Source organism: Chanos chanos, chromosome 2, assembly GCF_902362185.1.
Source record: "Chanos chanos chromosome 2, fChaCha1.1, whole genome shotgun sequence".
Taxonomy (NCBI): Eukaryota; Metazoa; Chordata; class Actinopteri; order Gonorynchiformes; family Chanidae; genus Chanos; species Chanos chanos.
The window spans coordinates 6,686,681-6,712,720 of NC_044496.1; the positions used below are offsets into that span (position 1 = coordinate 6,686,681).

At 41.8% G+C, this 26,040-nt stretch overlaps 1 protein-coding gene across 1 annotated transcript in view; it reads left to right on the forward strand.

Annotated features, from left to right (window-relative positions):
- The window catches only part of tox3 (TOX high mobility group box family member 3), a 46,544-nt gene extending 21,598 nt beyond the window's left edge, over positions 1-24,946 (forward strand). Inside the window, exons 2-7 of the mRNA XM_030766753.1 lie at positions 7,365-7,429; positions 14,152-14,407; positions 21,803-22,054; positions 22,782-23,009; positions 23,601-23,681; positions 24,144-24,946. Coding sequence (XP_030622613.1) covers positions 7,365-7,429; positions 14,152-14,407; positions 21,803-22,054; positions 22,782-23,009; positions 23,601-23,681; positions 24,144-24,944 — 1,683 coding nt within the window. The 3' untranslated portion in view covers positions 24,945-24,946. The remainder of the gene's footprint in view (positions 1-7,364; positions 7,430-14,151; positions 14,408-21,802; positions 22,055-22,781; positions 23,010-23,600; positions 23,682-24,143) is intronic.
- Positions 24,947-26,040: the final 1,094 nt, after the last annotated feature.

Sequence of the window (26,040 nt, forward strand, 5' to 3'; positions counted from 1 at the left end):
GTGACTGAGGTCCAACAGATTTGCACCCCGCGAGATCAAAGATGAAAATTCCAATCGGTCTGTGCTTTCTTTTAGGAATTGCTCTCTAGAGTAAGGATCTGACTTGGGGCTTTTTTGGTGGAGCTCAGAGAACTATTGGTAGGTTGACATCAATGTGAGGCATTTGGACAGTACAAAACAGACCAGCTGGAAAGGATGTAACACATGTTTTTTTTGTCCATGCATATTCTGTCATGAAGCTCATGTTCGCTTCGTACGATCTTCAGAAGATTAGCTTCGCTATAAAACTCTATACAATCACACGGTGATAAATTAACTTGCCTTTTCCACTTGAGCACATGAAATCTTCAGATGTTATTGAAATGAGGTGATATACAAGTCTGTTTCATATCTGGACAAAACTGCGCTAATGTAGAGCTTTGAAAATATATTCATTTCACGGTCATATTTCCGTCGTTTTCTACAGCAGTTCTTCCGTTTCTAATTTAATGGCGAACTGATTACAGTAATCATGTAGATATCCAGCTCTTACACAAATTGAGACAACGCAAAATGCCTCTTCAAAGCTCCCTGTGATGTTTGTAAGAGTTATGGATATGTGTCCAACAAAACATGCCACGCATAGTAGCGTCAGGAAACATCTGTCAAAGCTGCTATTACTTGCCAACATTCTTTTGAATGGAGCGTTTGACTCTGTGTACGAATTTGAAATGTTCTGTGCCATACATTTAAAGGAAGAGATACGCGGATGTATTTGGGCTCAGTTCTTGTTGACTAAATTTGTAAAACATTGCTGGAGGCAGCAAAAGTAACATTTCTTTCTTCAACAACCACAGAGTCATTTTAATGTGTGGATCAATTTCAAATCACACTGGAGCTTGGAGCCAGACAAAAGCCTTCTCGTATTTCATTGCAGTCTCTGCTGCGTTTGTAGCCTCTCTTGTCCCAGTGTCTGTCAGATCTGTGCTCCAGTCTACCAGCCAACCATCCGAATCAGGCATCTCAGGAACCCTTTCACTAAAGAATTCAGCATACTATTCACTTTTAAATGATTAATTTCGTATCAGACTAGCCTCTCTGAGAGAGGCGCTATCACTCTCAATTCAGGTTAATTGGGAGTTGCTGGAATTCATATTTACATGCAAATTCGGCAATCCAGGCGACGAAAAAAAAAAAAAAAGAAAAGTGTGCGATATTTATTCTAACCAAGCGCTAACAGATTTGCTAACCAAGGACATGAAGGCTTACTTGTCAATTTGAATTGAAATATATGAGTCCTGGAAATTGGACGTAACAGTCCAGTTTTTAGAGGATTCCCAGCGCTGATGTGTGGGAAGGCCAGGATGGAGTACTTGCTGGCAGTGTATGAGGTAAAAGGTAGTTGTTGATTTGAAGGCTTGTTGCGCACTAAGGAGTTGAAATGCCTTTCACGTGTAGCAGAAAGCGTAGCCAGGAATGCTGACACTAGCCAGTGTCCCAGCACAGTGCAGTCAGAAAGCCTACCAATGAGACTGTCATCTGCTAGATCTAACTCTTAGATAAGTCCCAACCCCCATCTTTCTGTCTCTCTCTCTCTCTCTCTCTCTCTCTCTCTCTCTCTCTCTCCCCCTCTGTCTTTCTGTTTTTCTCTCACTCTGGCCCACCGTATTGCTGAGTTTGAATCTGTTTGGATTTTACTCAGAGAGATGGCATGGTGGGAGACAGGGAAAGAAAGAAATGCTAGCTCCTGGAGGTTCACTTTGTGTGTGTGTGTGCATGTGTGTGTGTGTTCAGTGTTTGGGAGTAATGATTTGAGCTTTAAACTGAATTTTACCAATCGATTCTTCCTGCCGATCAGAGCTCCACTTCTTAGCTGGCTGTGTGGACACGCTGGGCTGCAGAGTCAGCTTACAAATTGACTACCACACACATGAGTGAGAGAGAGAGAGAGAGAGAGAGAGAGATTGTGTGTGTGTGTGTGTGTGTGTGTGTGTCTTTGTGCACTGCATGCATGACTGCCTGCTGGTCTTGAATAGACCCCGTGATCACAGTGGGACAGCTGCAGACTGTTTCGCTGAATCAGGTAAACGAGCGTGTACTTAGTGCAAAAAAACCTCAGGAATCAAAGATGCAACCCCCCCACCCCATGTGTAAACACACACACACATGCGCACACACACATATACGTTCACATACACACACGCATGAACACTGAAGCTCTGTTTTCATACAGCATGGTGGTACTGGTGCTGTGCATCTTTGCCCATCCAGCTAACAAGAAAACACAGACTGACACAACACCACATACACACACACACATCACACACACACAGTAAATGAATGTGGGTTTGTATCACGCCCAGGCTTAGCGGTAACAGGGCTATTTGTTTCGTCAGAGACAGGACTGGCGTTCACATTAGCTTTGGACTCCAGTTACAGCCCACTGTTAGTGTGAGAACTGTAAGGGTAACTGTCAGCAGCTAGTCTCTGCCCAAATTTCACTACTGATTGAATTAGTCCAAGTCAGTCGGGAGATACATTGCTCAACTCACCACCTACCTTTTTACGAGAGCCGTTCGTTAGTTTGGAAACTCTGAAAGCTAAACGCTAACGTAGCTGCGCTCTAGAGTTTACTGTTTACAGCAGAGAATGATGCTTGTTTAGATGCTCTTTGTTTACGAAAACGTGTGTTTACAGCTGCTTGTACCTGTTTTGTTCGTCAAGGCATTTCTGGAATTACATCTGAAGTGCTCACATGCATCTAGGAAAGAAAACAGAACGAAATGGAACATGTTTGTTTGACAGCCTATTACCATATTCTTAGCACTTAAGAACAGCTCCTGCTTAGAGGTTGCAGATAAATATTTTGCTTGTTGTTGTTTTTTTGTTGTTTACTAGTTTGTCTGTTTACCGTTTTATGACTATTGCTTAAAAAAAAGAAAGAGAGAAAGAAAGAAAATTTGCTTCTTCACACAGACCTCTCTATTCTGTCTTTTTATCCTACATGAAATAAAACAACACGTTGCTAAATATGTAAGTATGAACTCTTACAAACATTTCACTTTCACAAATGTGTTTGAATGCACCAAACACACCAGAACACACCAAAACCTTTGTAGGTTTTAGAAACTTGTAATCTAAGTTCCCGATTACGTTGTTTTTGAGAAACACTTCAAATATACAACAAGTTCAGATACACACATACCATCAGTATTACCTTGAATGAAGTCATTGCGAAATATCACATGAATAATTTCCATATACGTTGTAATTGTCTGTTTCCAGCCCTCAGACATGCCCCGAATGGTTTTATACTCATCCATGCCTTGTTTACTGATTGGATCAGTGTGTCCTCTCTCTCATATGGGGGGTGGTGACAATGGGTCACGCTGGTGTAATATTGTTTGTGCCCTGGGGTTGAAATAATTTTGTGTGTTATAATAGGTGCCAAATAGCTTATTTCCCATTGGACAGGTTCTCATAACAGTATGCCCGTGCTAAGGTTAGGGAGCTCAGTCAGGACGAAGCTTAAACATTGAAATGAAATTGCTATCAGTTTCCCAACAGGACTACACGGGCCTCTGAAACACTGTGATGGGTAATATGACTTTTTATTGTGCGTGTGTTGTTGTTGCAAAGAAAAAAAAGACATAGCACGTTGATTCCCTGAAGCATTCGGATAGTGTGACTGAAAATATTCAAAATACTCACTCATGTGCTTATGAACCAGGCAAGGATTGCAAACTGTTGCAAACCCAAAGATAAAGCTTTGTTGTCCCATTTCTATGAAATGGTTTGTTTAAAAGGAAAAAAACAGAAAAACCAAGAAAGCATTCCAGTTTTCTTATACTTGTTGATGTCTTTCATATAAAAACTCTGTCGCTACCTGGCAAACAGCTAACGGTGCATGAGCTTAATTGTAGCACGTAAAGTTTCGTTGTCTTTAAGCAGGACGGGACAGTCCCAATCATTGGATTGGCTCGGGAGAAATCAAGTCTCTTTTATTTGACAGTGAATATCCAAGCAGTTTTTTTATTTTTTGTTTTTTCTTGCGGAGGTGGAGGACAGGGTTTTGCTGTGAGGTGTCATACTGTGAGGTAAATGTAAAGAGTTCCAGAGCCAAAAGCAAGTGGAGAAAAGCTTATCTGTGTAAGTGACTTTTCCAACATGGCGTATTATGTAACACACTTTCATAAACTGACTTGTTCTACAGGGCTTCTAGTGTAGCAGAGCTAATCTACCACTCTGAAGGGGGGTGGGGTGGGGTGGGGGGGGATCAGATAAGGATAGAGTGAGAGAATGAGAGGTGGTCTATTGTTCATTTCTCCAGGCATGTTGAAACCCTGGTATAACGCCTGTTACTCTTACATTTGAAAGCATACTGCTCAGCCATCCTCCATCAACAACACCTAATTAGTGGCAATAATTTATATACAGTAAATATGTATGTATGTATATATACACACACACACACGCACATATATATATATATATATATATATAAAAGTTAATGTTAGCCAACTTACCCTCTGATTGGATGATTGGGTTGTGAGGTAGAGTTCTGTTTGCGCTAACCAGACCTTAGCAATGATCATTCACTTCTCTCTGTGTTTTTAATTGCGCTGAGCTCATTGTATTCGCTGACCCATTTTAGAGACACAGATCCTCCAATCACACTTAATTTCATCTGGCATTTGCCTCATTCACAGATGTATCTACAGAGGAATAACAAAAAACAAACCCACTCTCCTCACTTCTTCTACATCTCTCTGTCTCTCTGTCTCTCTCTCTCTGTCTCTCTCTTTCTGCTTGTCCTTTGCTTTGCTCAGTTTGGTCCATTCTACTGAATTCCCATCACTTTCAAATGACACTAAAACTCCTTGACAACCCAGTACCACTGATTAGAACTTGTGTTGTGTGTTGTGTTGTGTGTGTGTGTGTGTGTGTGTGTGTGTGTGTGTGTGTTTAAATTCAGTGAAAGTCATTTATCTAAGTTTGACAATTGTGAGGAGGATTAAGATCGTGATTCCTCTCCAGTGTCTTAGCATTAAGTGGCATTTGTTTGTGTGTGTGTGTGTGTGTGTGTGTGTTTGTACCCGGATAGAGGCTAGTTAATATTCATGAAGCCTGGGATCTGCATATGTTTGGAGTGTAAGGCACACAGGCCATACATGGCAGGTAATTGGATTGAGAATGGCTGAATGTTGATGGCGTAAATGAATAACTCAAAGCCTGAAGCAACGGCAGCCTGAATACACTTAAATCAGCTACACTGCACACACACACACACACACACACACACACATACACTTGCAGACACACTCACAACCTTCTCACTGTGTTTGCATTATACAGCGCCCACATTAGTGATGAAATGAGGCATTCAGATCCTCAGGTGTTCCCAGAATGCATTGGGACAGCTCTCTCTCTTTCTCTCTCTCTCTCTCTCTCTCCACCTCTCTGTCTCTCTCTTGCTGGAGAGCCATTGTTTGTTACCACTCTCATGTCTCACTGCTGTTCAGACAAACAGGGAGGCCTCACAAACAAAAACAGAAGGGTTCAAACCTCTCTTATCTGAACTCACATCAACATGATGTTCCCTGTTTTGTTTTTTTGAACAGAGAGAAAGGGGGATATCTGCCGGACTTCAGTTTGTAGTCTAACAGAAGATGAGGACAGGATAACACTTCACTGATAAGCCTGTCTAAGGTTAATTACTAGCAGAGTGCTTTGTACTGCAGCTGTCTCAGTCCAGTTAAGACAGGTCTTGGGATACCTGAAAAGAGGGGGGGGGGGGACAAAGAGGATGCTTTTTTAGGGAGGTGTGTGTGTTTGTGTGTATTGTTTGCATGGTGTATCTGTGTAAGCGTCTGTCTGTTGGGGGAGGGCGACAGATGTTCTCCTGGGGAGGTTATCTGCGGTGTCTAACCTGGGGGCAGAGCTTCGAGTGTGGAGGCAGGTGAGCGTCAGGTGAGAGCTTCTAACTTAGACACTCGGATGAATCCACCTGCTCAGACAGCTGCAAACTGCCTCCCGTCTCTGCCCCATTCACGGTGGCGTAACGCGGTTAACATCACAGCTGATTCTCCTCTCTCTCTCTCTCTCCCTCTCTCTCTCTCTCTCTTTCTTTCTTTCTTTCTCTCTCTCTCCGGGGCATAGACTAATTAATGGATACCGTTCGCAGTTGATTAGCTGTAGTTGCTTCTGTAATTACATTCGCATGCTAACCACTCGGAAGAAAAGGAGTAGGAGAAAAAAAAAAAGTGAGGGAAAAATAAATTAATACACCTCTCATTTTACTCTGATCTTAATTTGTTTCTGCTATTGTTTGGCCCGAGTCAAAGATAAGAAACCACTTTTTCGTTCCCTTTTATTTGCGTTGTCTTGCATTTCTAATGTCTGGGAGAATTACTTTGTAATAAATACACAAAGGAGTCTACTCAGAGAGTCTTTCGAATCGGAGAAAATGAAGGAACAAAAGGAACAGCAACTCTTGGAGGAGACAAAACGTTCCATCTTTCTGTGGCGTGGGCGATGGGTTTGTGTAGCATAGTCACAGTGAGCCACATTGTATCTTGGCCTCCTGCAGCTGGACCATAATTCTTCATTCTGCTGTCCATTGTTCGTACCTGTCAGCACGCTTGTGTCCCAGAAGAAAAAAGGGGGTGGCTACCATTCTGCTGGGAGTTGGGAGTGTGCGTTTGGGGGTGTGGAAGGTTGTGGGGTGTGTGTGTGTGTGTGTGTGTGTGTGTGTGTGTGTGTGGGGGGGGGTCTTCTGCCCTCGTATCACACTGTTCCATTTCTCTTTCATTTTCCAAAATGTCAACATTTTTCCCTTTTTTTGTTTTTGTTTTTATGTAAATAGCGCATTGTCATGTAAACTCGCACGTGGACGCCGTAAGCCAAACTGTTGAGTTTTGGGGTCGCTAGCTTTGTGTTGTGTTGTATGCTAGCTTGCTTTGTGGTGTATCCATCCTCTTTGGAAGTTACTCAGTGTTAATAGGCAGTGTCTGCATTCTGATACTTTGCTTTGCTCTGTGATGCAAACCCATCCTTAATTGCCTTCCCATAAGGCCTGAGTGACAATCCTAGATTCTCATTACTGTGCAGTGAATTGACTGGTCCTTTTCTAGCATCTCTGCGTGTGTGGCCGTGGACTAACTCGACAGCCCTCTGTCGAACAGAGCAGAGGCGGAGAGATGATCCGATCCCGTAAAGCACAGCGCAGAAACCCTCGCTGATTGTTTTGAGTCTTTGTTTTCAAGGCTATATTTTTGCTCCTTGTATGGTTATTCGCCGTAGATGAGATGATTTTCACTGGCCTATGGGTAAAACAATGTAAAATGCTTGCTAACTGTCTCCTCTTTATTTTGCTTGTCTTACAGTTTGGGAACAACAACAACTACATGAACATGGCAGAGGCCAATGGAGGCCTTCTTGGGGCTGGAGATGTGAGTATTTCTCCTTTCAGTTTAATTTCTGCATAATGAATATCCAGAACACTCTCGTGTCTTTAAATAGTGGTGGTATGTCAGATATTGTTTGTGTTGATCAACAGCAGTTTTGGTTTACATAACTGTCCTTGCACTGTAAGATTTAGCTCTCGTTTTCTGAACTAACCAGACTGCTCGTTTTAACCACATTCTAACCACCTGATCTGGATTTATTGTTTTTTTTTTTGGTTTGGTTCGGTTCGTTTCGTTTTCCAAGAAAAACACACGGCTTACACGACTGTCCAAATGAAAGCCTTTGTCAGTCTACCAGAACATTCTTTTCCTTCAGTTGTGTGCTTCATATTTCTCTTCGTATTTTAGCCTAGTCTTTGCGAGCTACATTTGGGGATTTTTGGGTAAAGAAGAAAAAAAATCTCGTTTTTTTTTTTTTTTTTTTTTTGCCTGTGGCTGTATTGGCAGTGCGCATAAACGATATTTCATTTTTAGTATATGACTTCTCGTCACCTGTGCTTGAATCTAAGCGGGTGGCCTAAGAGCATATGACACTTTATCCCCGGTAATATGTCCCATAGTTCATTTTGGGGCAGAGCTATGCTCCAGTCACTAAAGATTGGAGGGAGTTTTACAGAAGAAAGGTCTGTAAACCTCAAGCCATGTTAGGATCTGGATTAGTCAAGGTTTTTTTTTAGGTCGAAAATTCTCTGGAATAATACGAGGGATTTTGGAAAGCTTGATGATGTATCTGCGGTGACAGCTTTTGACGAGTCAAAAATGATATTTCCAGCGAGTTGAGAATGTAAACACCTGTTCTACCTCACGTTCTCCGATATGATCAAGGCACCGAAGAGAAAAGTAAGTGCCATCTCTCACAAAAATCACTCTTTCGCTGCTCGTGACAGAAACGACAGCTAAAATGTCACATAGCATCATTAGAGAGGTGTGTGAATTATGCATGCGTAGTGTACTGTAAACCAGAAAGAGGGTGCAAGGGGCGGGGGGGGGGGGGGCGGGGGTGCAGGAAAAAGGGTAACGCAGGTAACGTTTCTCTCTGTCACTGAGTTCATGTCCCGGTGCAGAGCGAGTTATGATCCAGTCCTGTTTGAAATAGAAAACACTTCTCCCCTCTGTCTGTCATGCTCTGTCACGTTTCTGAGGCTGTGGCCACGACACAAGTACTCCTCACGCGACCTCCTGATCAATGACTCTGGCCTGCTTTGCACAGTGACACATTAAACTGGATAACTCAAAGTCTGTATCTCACCGGAACATGTTCATCTCAGGAACACTGTCATTTCCATGGTATTTTCATATGCAAATCTCTCCTGTGAAAAGCAGTGGGTTCGTCTGTGGCGTAATGCAAAAACTTAATCAGCTCTATTGTTTGTTCTCAGATTCACAGATTAGACAGCGAGGCCAAAATGGGTCAGAGTAGTGCATAGGGTTTTTTTTTTTTTTTTTTTGCGTGTTATGTCCAAATGGATGTTCATACGAGGCCTCACTGCAGAGAGGCCTAGCCAGTTAGTTCATGTTGCTCCTAAATTGGGTGAGCCCAGCTGCAGGGCCCTTGGTCGGTGGGGTGGGGGCTGGTCGGGCCAGAAAAGCCCCACCCTGCTCATTTACATGTTGTGAAAAGGAACAACTGTTTCCACTGCCACACCGCAGATGCCATTGTCCTGCGACTGCACATGTCGTCGAAATAAAAAGCACTGCCGCACCACAGAGCTCAGTCTTTTTTTCTTTCTTTCTTTCTTCCTTTCTTTCTTCCTTTCTTTCCTTCTTTCTTTCTCTCCTTTTTTCTTTCCTTCTTTCTTTCTTGTAATTTTCAAACAAAAACAGAAAGGTTTTAGCGTGTGGGTGTGTGAAGTATTGTTTCTCGTAACCTGAACTGAAGGGGTATTAAAGAGACTTTGCCCTCAGAGTCGTGTAATTTCACACTGAGATGGGTTTGTTCTGTGTGGTAACACTATATTAATCTACTTAATATGTCAGCCAGAGGCTTGGAGGGCTAGAGGCAGGAGAGCTCTTTACACCAACACCAGTCGAAACACATTTGACTCTCATACATGAGTGAATTGGAATTTGTCTGCATTTTTAAATCTGTGATAAACATGCAGGGAAGCTGTGTTTTAATTTACCGTAGGGCGTAAGAAAATTCATTAAGAACCCTTAAAGAAATATCCTCCCGTGCTTTTAAGTCCATTTACATCCAATTTTGGCTTTTCTGTAGCATTTAAAACCAAAACAAAAAACAAAATATTTGAATCTTAGTGTCTTTATTGTGGGGCTGCACAATCACATTTAAGTGGAGTGGAATCCCTACATACTGTTCCTGTTAGTCTATATTAATATACAGGAACAGCATGTCATTACATGTATAAATATATATACACACACACACACACACACACACACACACACATATATATATATATATATATATATATATATATATATATATATATATATATATATATATATATATATAGCCTATGATGCATTTTGCATTTTCTAAGCATATAATTCCAAATGTACTTACACCTTACACAGCACTTCCTATGTAGCTCTGGAATTATTATGTAAATGATCATGTAATAGGAATACCTGAAATAAACAAAACATTCTTTTAATAGATGAGGATTTGACATATCTAGCCAGTCATAAAGATTGTATGTCACTATCTGTTGCGCTTTCATGACCTTCCTCTTAAAGCATGTATTCCGACAGAGGCTCCATGTCGCTGGACGTGAAAACGATACAGCCAGATTTGGTTCCACTCAGCAGTATCGCTTGTCTTGGGCAATCAAATTAGACACATGTAATTAGTTATAAATATGCAGAAATGGATTGGAGATGGCACTGATTTGAAGAATGTTGATTTCGATCCAACATGATAGTGTCATTTGAGAAGCAGGGGTACTCTCTTCACCTCTCTGTCTCTGTAATACTGGGAACCTCACTGCACCATTAGCTCTGCTGTTTCTGTCTATGTAATACTGGGAACTTTACTGCACTCTTCGCCCTGTGGGTTCTATTTCTGCAGTACTGAGAACTTTACTGCACTCTCAGCCCTGCTGGTTCTATCTCTGTAATACTGGGAACTTCACTGCAATCTTAGCCCTGCTGGTTCTATCTCTGTAATACTGGGAACCTCACTGCAATCTTCGCCCCGCTGGTTCTATCTCTGTAATACTGGGAACCTTACTGCAATCTTTGCCCCGCTGGTTCTATCTCTATAATACTGGGAACTTTACTGCAATCTTAGCCCCGCTGGTTCTATCTCTGCAGTACTGGGAACCTCACTGCAATCTTAGCTATGCTGGTTCTATCTCTGTAATACTGGGAACTTTACTGCAATCTTAACCCTGCTAGTTCTGTTTCTGCAGTACTGGGAACTTCACTGCAATCTTAGCCCCGCTGGTACTGTCTCTGTAAGACTGGGAACTTCGCTGCAGTCTTAGCCGTGCTGGTTCTGTATGTGTAATACTGGGAACTTCACTGCAATCTTAGCCGGTTCTTAGCCACTGGTTCTGTTTACCACGATTTGCAATAATTGCCTGCGTGCACTGTCATGGAAGGCCTGGTTATTGCAGCAGTCAATTAGATTACCAAGTTTACAGAAAAACTCTGGATCCAACTTAGGATTGCTCCTCCATTCTGATTGCACCAGTATGGGAATCTGGTGAATACTGGTGGGACTTTCATGAATGTGAGTCATGTAGAGCCAGTGCAGGTGGCCACTGTATATAACTATTTCCACAAAGGATGCAGTGACAACTTAGTGGCTTTCATGTGGATGTGTCTTAAACCCAAGTCAGTTTGGGGCTATTGTGTTAATAAGTGTTTTTCACAGCAGTTGTGGAAATATCTTGGTGATGAAATCTTCTGCTGGTGCAGGAACATGTATCAGTACCACTCTCTCTGTTACAAAGATATCATATAACACAAACATACACACACACACACACATATATATATATATATATATATATATATATATATATATATGTGTGTGTGTGTGTGTGTGTGTGTGTGTGTGTGTGTGTATATATATATATATATGTAGAGCAAGAGAGAGACAGAGACAGAGAGAGATACAAGCACACACACACACATGCATACAAACACATTCATACACACATTGATTGCTCAGTTGCACCCACATTAACACGTTTGTGTGCACAGGCTCTCAGAACCAGCATCTGTTTTGGCAATTGGCCTCGCTGAGCTTTCAGAACAGTTTAGATGTATAATTAGGCAGCTGAAGTGCGGAGAGTGGATTGTGCATCTCTTAATCTGAGATCAGGGTAGCCGTAAGCTGCTCCCAGTGTAGAATTAGCCAGGCTTTATGTGAACTGACATTGGGCAATGAGAGCACTGTAACTTGGTCCAGCCCTCAAACAGACAGTTCCACTCTGGCACCTCATCCCAGCGGAGCAGACCGCTCCCAGCAGCTGGCACCTTCCATACTCCAGACGTGCTCAAAATCTTCTTCTTCTTCTTCTTCTTCTTCTTCTTCTTCTTCTTCTTCTTCTTCTTCTTTCCTGTTTCCACTCGGTTCCTCCCCATGCCGAAGTTCATTTTTATCATTATTAACAACAAAAGTAGACTGCAGCATGTAGCGTTTGATAGTGATCTGTCACCCCCCCCCCCCTTCTCTCTCTCTCTCTCTCTCTCTCCCTCTCTCATTCTCTGTACTGCTACTCCTCTTGGGGGGAAATTGTTTATTTTGTCTTAAAGGTCACAGTCATGTTTGTTGTTTTGATATGAAAAACAACAACAACAGAAGAAACTCTCCACATCTCACCTTTAATCTTTGCATGTTGTATCAAATCCCTTCTCTATGCTCAATTATTCAGATGTATTCAGGTTATAAAGCAGCACCTTCACTCCACTGCTCACTGAGTCTGCCTACAGTGTAGTACTCATGCAAATCTGCTGCCTCTGCAACTAGTATTCATAGAAAAAGGTCAGGGAGCAAAATAAACAAAAGAGAATCCCCCATTCATTCTCCCTCTCTCTCTCTTTCTCTCTCTCTCTCTTTCTCTCTCGTTCTCTCTCTCTCTCTCTCTCTCTCTCTCTCGTTCTCTCTCTCTCTGTCTCTCTCTCTTGCTCATTCTCCATTTGATTCAGTGCACTGGCAGGCTCACATCAGGATTCATGTCAAATACACACTACAGAACAAAGTGATCTTCTCATATCACTCCCATGTGCTAGCACTGGCTTTCTTTTGTCAAATCACAACACCTTTAATCCTGACTTCTCAAATCACCCGGTTTGGACTAACTGGCTCTTAACCACTGCTGAGGGGAACAAGGATGGAAAATGTGTCATGAGGGTTCTGGTTAATGGTTGGTAGGAAAACATAGCTGGTTGGTAGGAAAACAAGAATTGCTTTCTGTTTGAGCTAGTGCTAATTTGTGGTTCACACACACTGCTAGCCTGTGGCAAGGGCTATAGCAAACATGCTATAACCAATGCTAGACCCGAGGATATGATTTTCACAGCTGTGAAACAAGCAGGCAAAGTTAAACATAGGCGTGGAGCCATAAAAACGGAAAAAGGAAAGGAGTCTTAGTCTATTAGCTGCCTTCACCACTGGAATTCATCAATGCTTGTCAAGGCTGCACCTTTGAGTAGGCAATGAATTAGTTTGAAGTGTCTATGTGCTAAAGCAAGCAAGGGGAACATTAATACTCCCTAATCAAGGGCTACGTTGGCATAGTCCCATTGCTCTGCTTGTCTTATGATTTTCCAGACCTCTGAAGGCAGGGAGAGAGAGAGAGAGATTGAGAGAGAGAGAGAGAAGAGAGATTGAGAGAGAGACACGGAGAGAGTGAGAAAAGGCTAGGGGTTGGGATGAATGGTGTGCTTCTGGGTTTTTTTTTTCTGGGTAAAGATGTGGATTAACAGTGATCCTGCGGTGACCAGAGGCAGCTGGAGTCAGGACTGAACTGGACTGTGATCTTTAGCTTTGAAGCCGTAGCCAGCGAATCCCCAGCTACACCTGTAACTGACTCTTCCACACGCTTCCTCCGGGCCTGAAAGAGTTGACCATTGTCCGAATGTGAAATCTCCGGCCTTTTCAATGCATGTAACCTACATGTGACGACCAGGGTGGGTGAGGCGTCCTGTCTCCAAGAAACGAAAAAAGCAAATTAAGCATGACCGTCGGCTTTAATTCTGAGGCAGAGGGATTAGGACGTTTGATGAGCAGATTTAAAGGTGCAAGCGATGGGAACAAAGAGGAACATTTCTGGCCGAGTGTAATAATCTGTGGAAAAAAAGTTCTTTAAACCCATCTCTGCACGACGTGTATTTTCTCCACTCTTCTACTCAGCATCCTCCCTTTTTTCAGATTAACGGCTTTTATCGTGTTTTTCCTACTTCTTCGATGGCAGGCTGATATTTGAGCACATCTTTTTTTTTTTCTTTCTCTCTTTCTCTCCATATCCTCATATCCTCAAAGATTACTGACTACACTGAGGAAAAGTGCTACTCTGGATAACTGTACCATCCTCCAAGACATATTTCGTTACAAATCCACACAAAGGGAAATGATGCTCTCATTTTGAAGTTGACCAACCACCAATATAATGATCTTTGTTGGTGGCTATTATGATCTTCTTTTGTGCGTCATAACCAGCAAAACCAAGCTATGTACTAACCGTTTGTCTCTCTCTCTCTCTCTCTCTCTCTCTCTCTCTCTCTCTGTTTTCTCACAGACGTTCCACACGCCCAGCTTGGGGGATGAAGAGTTTGAGATTCCACCCATCACCCCGCCCCCTGAGGCGGAGCCTGGTTTGGGACTTTCTGAAGGAGACACACCCTTCCCTGGCCTTCCGGACCATCCGAACCAGCAGAGGGGCCCGTTCACCCCACAGTTTCCCCCCCAGAGCCTAGAGCTTCCCTCCATCACCATCTCCCGAAACATGATGGAGCAGGAGGGAGGCGGCATCCACGGTGGCTTGCCAGGGGTGAGTATAATAGACACCACGGATGCCATAAATAACCAGAACCTACAATTCAAGCTTTAACCTTATGATCAAGGAAGAGACACAGCAAGACATCAGAAATGCTTTCAAGACTAAATTTTATTACCGGCATCAATCTGCTCTTAAATGCTGATGAGACGATCATCATTGTAGGTGATTATCTGGCAAAATGTCAAAGTTGTAGTATGAATATGTAAATGAGTTGTTATGCTCAGTAGTGGTTTAAATCTCTTTTAATCTGTAGCTTGCACTGTACATTCTCATAGCATCTTAGGGCTGTAGTGAAGGGATTATCGTCATACTTATCTCAGGATTTAAGTTGATTTTACACTAATATTTTCAAACCGATAAACACATTTCTGGCTCAAACCTGTAACCAGCGTTGAATTACATAACAATAGTCAGTAAATATGAGTTAACTATGGAGGTTATTAAAACCCATGGATATTTGACGGAAGTATTTAGTCAAGAACATTCTACAACAAATTGTAGCTGTTAAGATTTTATTTCTCGGAAAAGAGTAGTGGAAGACACAAATGCGATGACCGGCGTAATCGCTTACTTTAGGGCAATAATGTTTTGTGATGGCGATTTTATGACTGTTCATTGGGAAAAGGAGAACAACATTGTTTAAATGCCACAGACCTAAAATGCATTGAAGAGAGGAATGAAATGTCACGGCCAGCCTAGTTATATTAAAAACCCTATTACAGAAATGAAATCTCTGTCACAGATATATAAATATATAAGACAGCATGAAATGTCATAAGCACGGAGATGACTGGCGTTTTTTGATGGGTTTTTTTTTTTTCTCTCTTTTTTTTCTCTAGTATTTTGGAATATTGCAGCAAAGTCTTGATGGTCAGCGTTTTGACCATGGCCGCGTAGTTGATTATTACGAAAAATAAATAAATAAATACCCCCCCCCCCCCCAAAAAAAAAAACAGATAAACAAACAAACAAGCAAACAAAAAGATTCACACTTCTCCAAGCAGAAGGTAAAGTGTCAAAAGGATAAAGAACATATTTATGTACGTCCTGATATGGCCAAATACTACGACATTTTATAGCTTTTTTTTTTTTTTTTTTTGCACCTTCACTCCTGCTGGTGTGTATGATAATTGGAGCTTTTTTAAAATATCTGCACTGTGTAAGCGAGTTTCTGGAGGGCTTCTGCTTAAAGAACTTTCATTTCATGGTCAGTTAAGCTTTCCACATCTGGAAGAAACGCAGGCCTCTCTGCAGTTAGTGTCCAGGCTGTTCTTGTTATGTGACGGAGGATTAGATTTAATTCTCAAACATTATTCCTCTTTAAAAGCGTTTGCGTGACCCCGTGTCGACGACAGAAAAGGGAAACTCTATTAAAAAAAAAGCGCAGAGGGAACACGAGCTGTCGGCCCGTTGCCTCATGGCATTGTCATCCAAGCACGACTAACTTTCCCTTCTTCACTCAACACATATTGTAACACAGAAAAACTTTCTCCAGGCATTCACTCCCCCCCCCCCCCCCCCCCCCCAAAGAAAAGGAAAAAAAAAAAAACAAATAAATGAACTGATCCCCCCAAGGATCAAAACAAGGCATGAAACATCCGTGTTGATTTTCAACGTTGTTCTAGAGAGGAAACTGCAGACGTAGGGAAGTGAACGGCATAATATACTATCTGCACGATCCAAACAGCGTTTGAAATCCATTTTTATTTTTTGAAAGGAAGTTTTATTACTACCATCGATATGACAGTTCAAGGGCAATATCTCGTATCTTATCTTGTATTTTTTTTTTTCCTTTGGAGACAAAGGCCGTCTGCCGGGACACAAACCTTTATTTCATCACTTGGTCATATTATTCCTCATAAGTACGGGATTTTTTTTTTTTTCCTTTCACTTCAAAAAGATTTTTAATCCCTGCAAATTCCTTTGATGTGGCTACAAATAATTCCGAGCATGACACGAGCACCCCCCCCCCTTTTTTTTTTTTTTGCAGAAATAATAAACAGTATACCTGTGCTATTTTCATTTAGGTTTTGTTTACTGACGTTGCCAAATGTTCTGCTAATTCCTTTTTTCCTAATGCTCTGCGTATGTCTGGCAAATTGGGCACAGATGCTAAGGAGCTACAAAGCAAAATGCATTTCTCAGCTGCAGAAACGTCTGGCGAAGCCCTCCGAATCTGAAGTCATTATTTATTTAATCTGGTCTCCTAACAAGCCCCTGTGTCTCATTTTTGTCTCTCAGCGAGAGTTCTTCTGTTTTGCGATTCGGTTTTTTAGTCGAGCTTGGTGCGGGTAGAGTTAGAGCTGCCATTTTCACTTTATTCTGGCTCCACAGCGGCACGCTCCCCATGCTGACTTTGCCCTGAACCCAGTGGATGTTATTTTAAAAATCTCTACTATCTTATCTATTTCTCTCAACGTGTCATCCTGCTTCTGGTAACAGAATCTGTAAGCATTGCTGTGAAACTGTCTATAAAACTTTCCCCCCACCAACAACCAAACACCCCCACAGCCAAAGATAAAATAACGTCAGATATAATCAAAAGGATTTCACATACTGTAGTTTTCAGCATGAACAAACATACAAAAATAAAGAAATAAACAAACTGATAGATAGATAGATAGATAGATAGATAGATAGATAGATAGATAGATAGATAGATAGATAGATAGATAGACAGACAGACAGACAGACAGATAGATAGATAGATAGATGGTTAGATAAATGGTTAGATACATAGATAGAGTATGATTTGAATACTGCTAATTTTATTTTGCTGTGATGATAACATGACGTAAAGGAAATGGAAACTAATGGACAATAATGCTTATCAAAATGCACTTTGAGGCAGATATAGATATGAGAGGAACACTTAATCTGTTTACACGTATACATCACCTTAATGGTTTGCATCATACCTACAGACAAACACAACTATGTGACGTTAAGATTTGTGTCGCCATTTGAGTCTATCCAGTCGTTTATCTCCAGAGTCACGCTGGAGATTTGTCATTTAGCACATGGTAAACTCGGTGCCTAATGGTCTATTCCTGGTCTGTACATTGTTTGTCAGGCTAAATTCACTCTGCTCTATTACAGCTTGTCATCGAAATGTAACTCCGCAGAATGCGACAGACCCCCGCCCGCTATCTAGACTAAAATGGAAAACATGACCACTTGTGCAGAAACCATGTTTTCTTTCTTTCTTTTTTTTTTTTCCCTTTACACCTTTCTCTTATCTCCCTTCCATGCTGAGTAGCAGTGACATCAGTTGAACATCAATTTCAGAAAGTGGATTTTTTTTTTCCCTTCTGTCCTCCCTTCACCAGTCCTGTGTTTCTTTTTTTCCCCCTCTTTTTTTTTTCTTTCTACAAGACAGCTATTGTGACATATTGGACCAGTCAGAAATGAAAGATATTCATGCAGGCATGCAATACTTGTAATGAAGTCTCACTCTGACCTTCTGTGTGATTGATTCTATAATTTAGTTTTCTCAGGCACTGCTTGAAATGAAATGAAATCATGTTGAACAAGTTTTAAATACCCACAGTGCACCGGGAGAAACGGGGTAAGGAGGGGTAGAGGTTGCCTGCCAGTCTTAAGGCCAGGCGCAGAGGACAGGTTCTGAAAGCAGTTAAATCTGTTTCTAGTGGTGGGGGGTGGGTGGGGGGTTTGAGGCAAAAGAGGTAGAATGAACTGCGCACGCACACAACAGAAATGTGTGTGCGCGTGCATGTGTGTGTCTGTGTGTGTGCGTGCGTGTGTATGTGTGTGTGTGAGCGAATGAGAACAAGAAAGAGAGAGAGAGAGCAAGAGAGAGAGAGAGGGAGAGAAAGAGAATGAGAGAAAGAAAACAATTTTCAATTTTTCTTTATGCTATTATAGCTCTTGCCTGCATTCAAAATTCCATTTTTCTTATTTGGGCTTAAGCACTGAGTTCTGCAGGTAGAAATAAATGGGAGAGAGAGAAAAAATAAAACGGTTCTATGGTTTAAAAGCACAGTAAAAGGAGTATGTGCAGGAGACTGATAAACCATCTTTAATAAGACTGACCTTTCATGCTGGTGAAAGTTACTGAGAGATTCATCCTTTATAATTACCATATAGATGATTTTACCCCCTCTCCAGCAAAGGAACATTTCCAAGAGCCTTGTCACTGATTGAATGGAAATTGAACTTGTTAACGTTCTTTTCAGCGTGGAACAGCTCATGCCGCGATGCTTTTAATACATTCTCCACCTACCCAAACTGTTATTCCAATATCTTTTAAGAGCAGACCTAAGGCTCTTTTCATTTCCAATGCTCCTTAGATTTTCATCCTTGTAGTTGTGAGTGAGTAATATTGCATTTTTCAAACCCAGCTGTTATGTTTATTAGGTTGTGTGTTTGTATGTGTGTGCGTGTGTGTGTGTATGTTTGTTAAGTGGTTTCTCGTTACTGTTGTCTTCTCAAAAAAAAAAAGAAAAAAAAAGAAAAGGAAAACGAAAAAAAAGAAACAAACAAATTGCGCTACATTGATGCAGAAGGAGCAGATACTGTTTAAAGTTAAAGAACACTGTCACCTGTCAAAGTGGTCACATGTGGTTCAGATGAATTGTCATCTTGTATTATGTTACTGCTATGATGGCTAACCTTTAGTGTGGTTCCTACGCTGTTTAAAAGCGAGTGAACGTTGAAGGAAAAAAAAAAGAAAGGAAAGAAAAACAGGGCTGTATAGGTCCATAGCACAAAACGTCCTGGGTCGTCCATTTGAATGTAAAATTTGAATGCATACACATGTATACACACACACACACACACACACACAGAGAGCACAGCAGATGAGGGCTAGGACACATCTGGGCTCTTTGCACTTTAGATAAGGACTTATTTACAGATTTATGATGACTATCAAAGTATCCCTTTAGATGTGTACTCTGTCTTCAGACAATGTTCCAATCAAAATGCAAATGGAAAAAGGGCGAGAGAGTGAGAGGGAGAGAGAGAGAGAGAGAGAGAGAGAGAGAGAGAGGGCCACATAAACAAGCAGAGTGCTTACAGACTCACATCTCTGCTGCAGTACCACTCGGGATGAAAATATCAGGGTTTTCATTCGACAGAAGAAGACCCTGCTATTAGATACTGCTGAGCCTCATTTGTAAGGATGTCAATTTTTTTTCTTCTCCTTCTTCTTCTTTTGTGGAGTGTCGAAAAGGAATATAATTGTATAATAAATACGAACGTTTGAGTAAATACAGCTCCCTTTGTCCGCCCAAGAATTGCATTGTGTTTGTTGTAAGCCATTAAAACAGCGAGTGGTCATGCCGTTGGATTTTTTAACATTATTTGTCTCCCCTCCCCCCTCCCCCCTTCTAATATGCCACCATGTGGTTTTTAGATGATGGGTCATAAACAGAGCTATTTTCTGAATCATGGTAAAATGACAGTGTTGGGTTTGTAATAGAGCTTGTTCTTCACTATGACATTGGGAGCTTACTCTTTCAAATCTGGCCTTGATTGTGATTAATCTGTTATTTTGGATGTGGAGGAGCGATTTGTGCTTGGAAGTCGGTATTTTACAGCAATGTGCACTGTATTTGATTGCTCTTGTTTGAATGGTACCATTGGGACTATGCTTGTGTTGTTACACAGATGGTCATAACTAATGAACGCAGCATGTACATCTTTGATGTTTTCTGTGCATGATCTCTCTCTCTCTCTCGCTCTCTCTTTCTCTCTCCTCTCTCTCACCCCCCTCCTCTCTCTGTGTCTATCTCTCTTTGAGAACTCCATGCTATCAGTAACAGCACAGCAATGAGAAGAGATCAAGCAAAGTGCAGTTCTCTCTCTCTCTCTCTCTCTCACTCCCTCTGTCTTTGTCAATCACGCTTAACACTATTCTTTTGCTTCAGTCAAATTCATCAGTGAACACATATTGTTGAAGTGGAGACACATTGTTTCTATGCCAGCTACATTCTTATTCTAGAATTTTCTACTTGTTCCAGAACTCTTTCTTCTTGCATCTTTGCCTCGCAAAATGTGTCAGTGATAAATAGTGAGTTTCACATGTGGTTGGGGGTAGAGGGAGAAAGAATCCAATTTGTTTTTGAACAGAAAGGTGCTAGATTTTTTTTTTTCAAAGAGAAGGTTCACAAGGTTGTTTCAATAAGGGCAGGTGTGTTGGTTTATGATGTGTTGACACAGGGAGAGATTGAAATTCAGCTGGCAAAAACCAGATGAAGAAGGAGAAGAGAGAGAGAGAGAGAGAGAGAGAGAGAGAGAGAGAGCAAAGAGCAGAAGAATCACCCTTTTGTTGTGTTGGGCTGTTTTTGTAATTTCAACCTCAATACAATCAATGCAAAACACTTCAGTTCCTTGTGCCTGTGAGGAGCAAATCAGCAACCAGAATGGCTTATCAGGAAGTGCATTTAAGAAAGAAAGAAAAAAAACATGATACATGAGGAAAACATATTATTATATCCTGAAAGGAAGAAAGAAAAGAAGGTGTGTGACACTTTTCAAATCTCATCTGCAGCATGGTGATTTATTGAGTTGATTATAGAGAAATATATTTTTTTCTCTCTCTTTGGCAGTCAAAGTGTGATATATGAGACCTGCCACGCGATAGATTTTCATCTCCAAACATGCTAGAGGTATCATTTTGTGCTTACTTCACCAAGGCGAAGCAAAGCTCTAACCTTCAGAACATCTGACTTCACAGAAATGTATGGGATTTTTATTTGGAGAGCATTGACATCCACAGTGACTTTCTGCTAGTTATTGTGCATAGAAATTGTGGTCTCAGGATCTCTGTGATTTCATGACAGCCTGGACTGCGAGCCTGTTTTGAAAGGCAGTGCCTGTTTGCAGTTCCCATTAGGCTTCTGATCTTTTTAGTGTGTACACATTGCATTAGGATTTGCCTTACATCATAAACATGACACAGTAGATTTAAGTCGAATTCTTTTTCTTTTCTTTTTTTTTTTTAACTGGCAATTAACTCAACCGTTATAACCCAAAGTCGACGCTCAGTTTGATTGTCTAGTGGTGGCCAGAAGAGTATGAACTGCATGGAGTCCTTACACCATGTTGCTTCCTTGAGCCTTCCTCTCATTCATTTTTTATTTTTTATTTTATTTTTTTATTTTTCCGCTGTCACCCTGAATTTGTTCAAAGTGAGTTTGGTTTAAGTGTGAGACTCTGTAAATCTAACATGTGACAATTTTTGCCATTGTAAGTTTGTAACCTGTCCTTTTAGTTTACAAACTAAACACAGCACTCTATCTACGTCACTCTGAATAATATTATCTACTTAATGGATGGACATTATGCTTATCCAATCCGTGTTAGAAAAAGAAAATTAATATCTGTCTCTGTTTGTTTTTTTTAACATAGGGCATTGGCCAGGCCCACCTTCGTCAGTACCCTCCTAACCCCACCATGGTTATGAGGTCCATCATCAGCATGAACAACCAGCCTGGCATGATGTCACGCAACCAGCTGACCACCATCAACCAATCACAGCTGAGTGCCCAGCTGGGCTTGAACATGACTGGACCAAATATCGCTCATACATCCCCATCTCCTCCCGCCAGCAAGTCGGCCACGCCCTCTCCCTCCAGTTCTATCAATGAGGACGACCCAGATGAAAGCAACAGAGTGAGCGACGTTACAATTTAATACATCCACAAAGCTGTCATTTCAATACAGCGAGAATTTCTTCTGTTATTGATTTATTTTCCTCATGAACAATGAGTTCAGCATTGAACAGGAATGACAGTATCGTAATCATTTTGTTTACACCAAGCCAGGGTAAAAAAAAAGAAAAAATCAGAGGATGAAAACATGAAAAATATTTTAAATGGAGTCACATTTCACTCAAAAAAAAAAGCAAATACATCCAAGTTAAAATGAATTAGAGTTGATTTGCAGACGATTTCATCATCTGTCCTAAAATAGCGTTTCACACTGCGTTAGGAGCAGCGTTTTTTTAGTCCCAACTAAGACGAATATCTAAAAAAGGCCTCAGAGTATGCCAGGTGCTATTTCATTCCTTTATATATTTTAGTTTTCTCATATTTCAAACTCCTTATTTCAACTGTTTATGAAATAGCTTATATTTTCTGTGCTGTGTTTATAGTGAAAAGTTCAAGTGCATATAACATGTGTTGAATGACTCCCACTCTGTATGGATAGTCCATAAAAATACATGTAAACAACTGGTCCAGCTGCATATAATATTAGTATGAATTTTTTTTTTTTTTTGGTTGTAATACACCACAGTGTATAGATAGGTTTGCTGCCTATTTCTAACAGATAACAAGCTCAGTGCAGTTTAGGAGGCACCTGGACAGCACCGTGACCGTGACTTATCTCCCTGTAGCAGGTGATCGGAGAAAAACGCCCTGCCCCAGACGCCGGAAAGAAACCCAAGACACCGAAGAAGAAGAAGAAGAAGGATCCGAACGAACCTCAGAAACCAGTGTCGGCCTACGCGCTGTTCTTCAGAGACACCCAGGCAGCCATTAAGGGGCAAAATCCAAATGCCACCTTCGGAGAGGTGTCTAAGATCGTGGCCTCCATGTGGGATGGTCTGGGCGAGGAACAGAAACAGGTAAGGACGTTTGCGACGGTCAGCTTGTGTTGCTTTTACGCACCTTTGGGAGTTTCATCGACGCTTAACAACCTGCTCTTGATGTAATTATACCACCAACTTTGCGCTCTTTTCATAAGATGCTCTGTATATGAGCATCTGCTTTGTGCACTTTTCATTAGATGCACTTTCTGCTAAAATGAATACTGGAAGTTACCGGAAAAATTAGTATCTGTAACATGCACTCCACAGCAGGACATTTCTACCAGCATCAGTCATGAAAAAAAAAAACCAAAAAAAAAACCGGCAAATCTCACAGAGTCATCTGTAATAGCTTTTAAGCCATTTTAAACCTGCGAATTCAACCAGCATACAATAAAAGCGAAAAGGTGTTGATATTTTTCACTCTTAGTAGTTCAGTTCATTAAAACCGATCAGTATGGGTCAGTGAGATTGAGTGGTTTGCCCACAATTTAAGAGACGACTCAATAATTGACTCCATATAAAAGTTGGTGTGCGTTCCCAAAGCCGCTGTGTGTGAGAAATCCGCATGATACCTGGTACACTGTTAATTACTGCTTCTCACACCCTGTGTTAAATTTATCACCCCAGGTCTACAAGAGCAAAACAGAGGCTGCCAAAAAGGAATACCTGAAAGCCCTCGCCGCATACCGTGCCAGCCTGGTGTCAAAGGTGAGCCGCTAAACTGTCACTTTTCACACGGCGCTCGTAATGATAGCCGGTAGTAAATGCACTGAGAGTTTTTCATGACCCTGGCGAGCAGTGTGTCATGGGGTTGAACGTACTAGGCATTCAGTTATAATTATGTATCTGTTACATCCTAATAAGTTTCCTGTGCTATTTACTCACTTGACAATCCACACAAGCTTAGAAAATCATCTTTTGCAGCTGAATGCTAGTGAGCGATGACAAATTTCCTCTTCGTTTCAGCTGTACGTATTAGAGACACGTTAAAGATTATGTTTAATGCCATCTTGAGTAGTTGTGAGCTTTTCTCTTCTATATTGCCTTTTCCATCAACGAGAATACCTGCTCTCTGTAAACAAGAGGTTGTAAGTTATTTCGGTACGGATAAATTAAAGTAGACGCTTTCTCTCCTAACGCATCATTTCCATCTCCATCCTCACCCCCCAGGCTGCTGCTGAGTCAGCTGAAGCTCAGACTATTCGGTCAGTGCAGCAGACCCTGGCCTCCACCAGTTTGTCTCCAGCCCTGGTGCTGCCCTCTCCGCTCTCCCAGCACCCCTCAATGTCCGCGGCTACCCAGGCGCTCCAGCAGGCCCTGCCTCGAGCTATTGCCCCCAAACCTCTGCAAATGAGGGTTGGCAACAGCCAGATTGTCACCTCGGTAACAGTGGCACACCAGAGCATGCCGTCCGGTGTGCCTTCGCAGCTGCTGGGGCAGATGGGAGGAGGTGGGGCAATGGGTGGTGGCCCACCGTCTGGGGCGGTGTCACAGATGAGCCCACCGATGCAGCCGGTGCAACAGCAGCAGCACGCAGCCATGCAGCAGCTGCAGCAGCAGCAGATGCAGCAGCACCTGCAGCACCACCAGATGCAGCAGCAGCAAATGCACCACCAGCAGATCCAACAGCAGATGCAGCAGCAGCATTTCCAACACCATCTCCAGCAGCAGCTGCAGCAGCATCACATGCAACAACAGCAGCAACAGCAACAGCAACAGCAACAGCAGCAGCAACAGCAAATGCAACTGCAGCACATGCAGATGCAACAGCTGCACCAGCAACACATGCAGCAGCATCTCCAACAGCAACAGCATCAGTCGCAGCATCAGTCGCAGTGCTCTCCGGTGCAGCATTCCCCTGGAACACCCCACTCAGCATCACTGGGCAGCCCTCAGCCTACGGCCCCCCAACCACACCCCTCTCAAATCCAGGCCCATGCCCAGGTTCTTTCTCAAGTCAGCATCTATTGAGCCAAATCCTCGGTCCCCAATCTCAAAAAAGGAGAGGAAAGATTTCTTTTTTTTTTTAAAAAAAAAAAGCACCGTTCTGAGTTGCTTTTTCTAAGTTGCACTTAAGAAGTGTGTAAAAATAAGAATGTTTTACAAAGAACTGTCCTTTGTTCTAGATGGATATGCAGACGTGTGTAAAGGAATAGAACATCCTCGATGAATTTAGTCTATAAAATAGACTGGACTGTTAGGATGGCCGGATGTTCTCTGGGTGCCCGATTAGCTTCTGTATGTACGTTAGTCTCTTTCCGTTTCTCTCAGTTGTCGAGGTTTTGTTTTGGGTTTTTTTTTTCGTAAAACTGTGTCGGGGCACATCGTCGGAAAGACAGCGGAATGGATGACAGACAAAGGCCCTGTTTCTATTTAACGTCAAAGCTTTATTTATGAGGTCAGTGTTGTGGATTTGGCTTGATCTTTTTTTTGGGGCAAAATGAATGGATTTCAACGTGCACGGTTTTGTGCTCAGCAAATGAACGGGCGAATTCAAAAAAGGAGACGCTTAAATTAAAAAAAAAAAAAAAAAAAAAGAAAAACAGAGAAACTTGGTTGTACTTAATGACATACAGGTACAAGGCCGGTGATCATTGACATATACAGCAAAAAGACAGTTTTCTCTCAGGCCAGTATATTGTTAAATCCTTCTACCTTTCATCGTTTTTGCCTCCCTCGTTTTCATCTCTTTTACGCATTCCTGCAGATGTATAACTGTTTAACAGTTGCCTGAGGGATATTTTCGATCAAATCGTGATGTTTCTTAAGCCAAGTGATGTTCCAGACACCCATCCCACGCCATTGAATCTGAAGGTCTTTTGGATTTGGGTGGGGGGGAGGGATGGACTATAAAAGTGTGTGAGGTTTTGTCGGACAGAAGAATGGACAAAAGTGATATCACGCCATCGATCCTCTCCGCCATCGCGTCTTCAGACTGTACCTGTAAACTGCTGTAAGTGTTTGGATGGGAAGAGGAGAGAAGAGAAGTTGCTCTCCCCTCCGTATAATACTCTGAGTCTCTTTCACTCGATCATGTGTATATGGCACTCCAAAAAGAAAAAAAAAA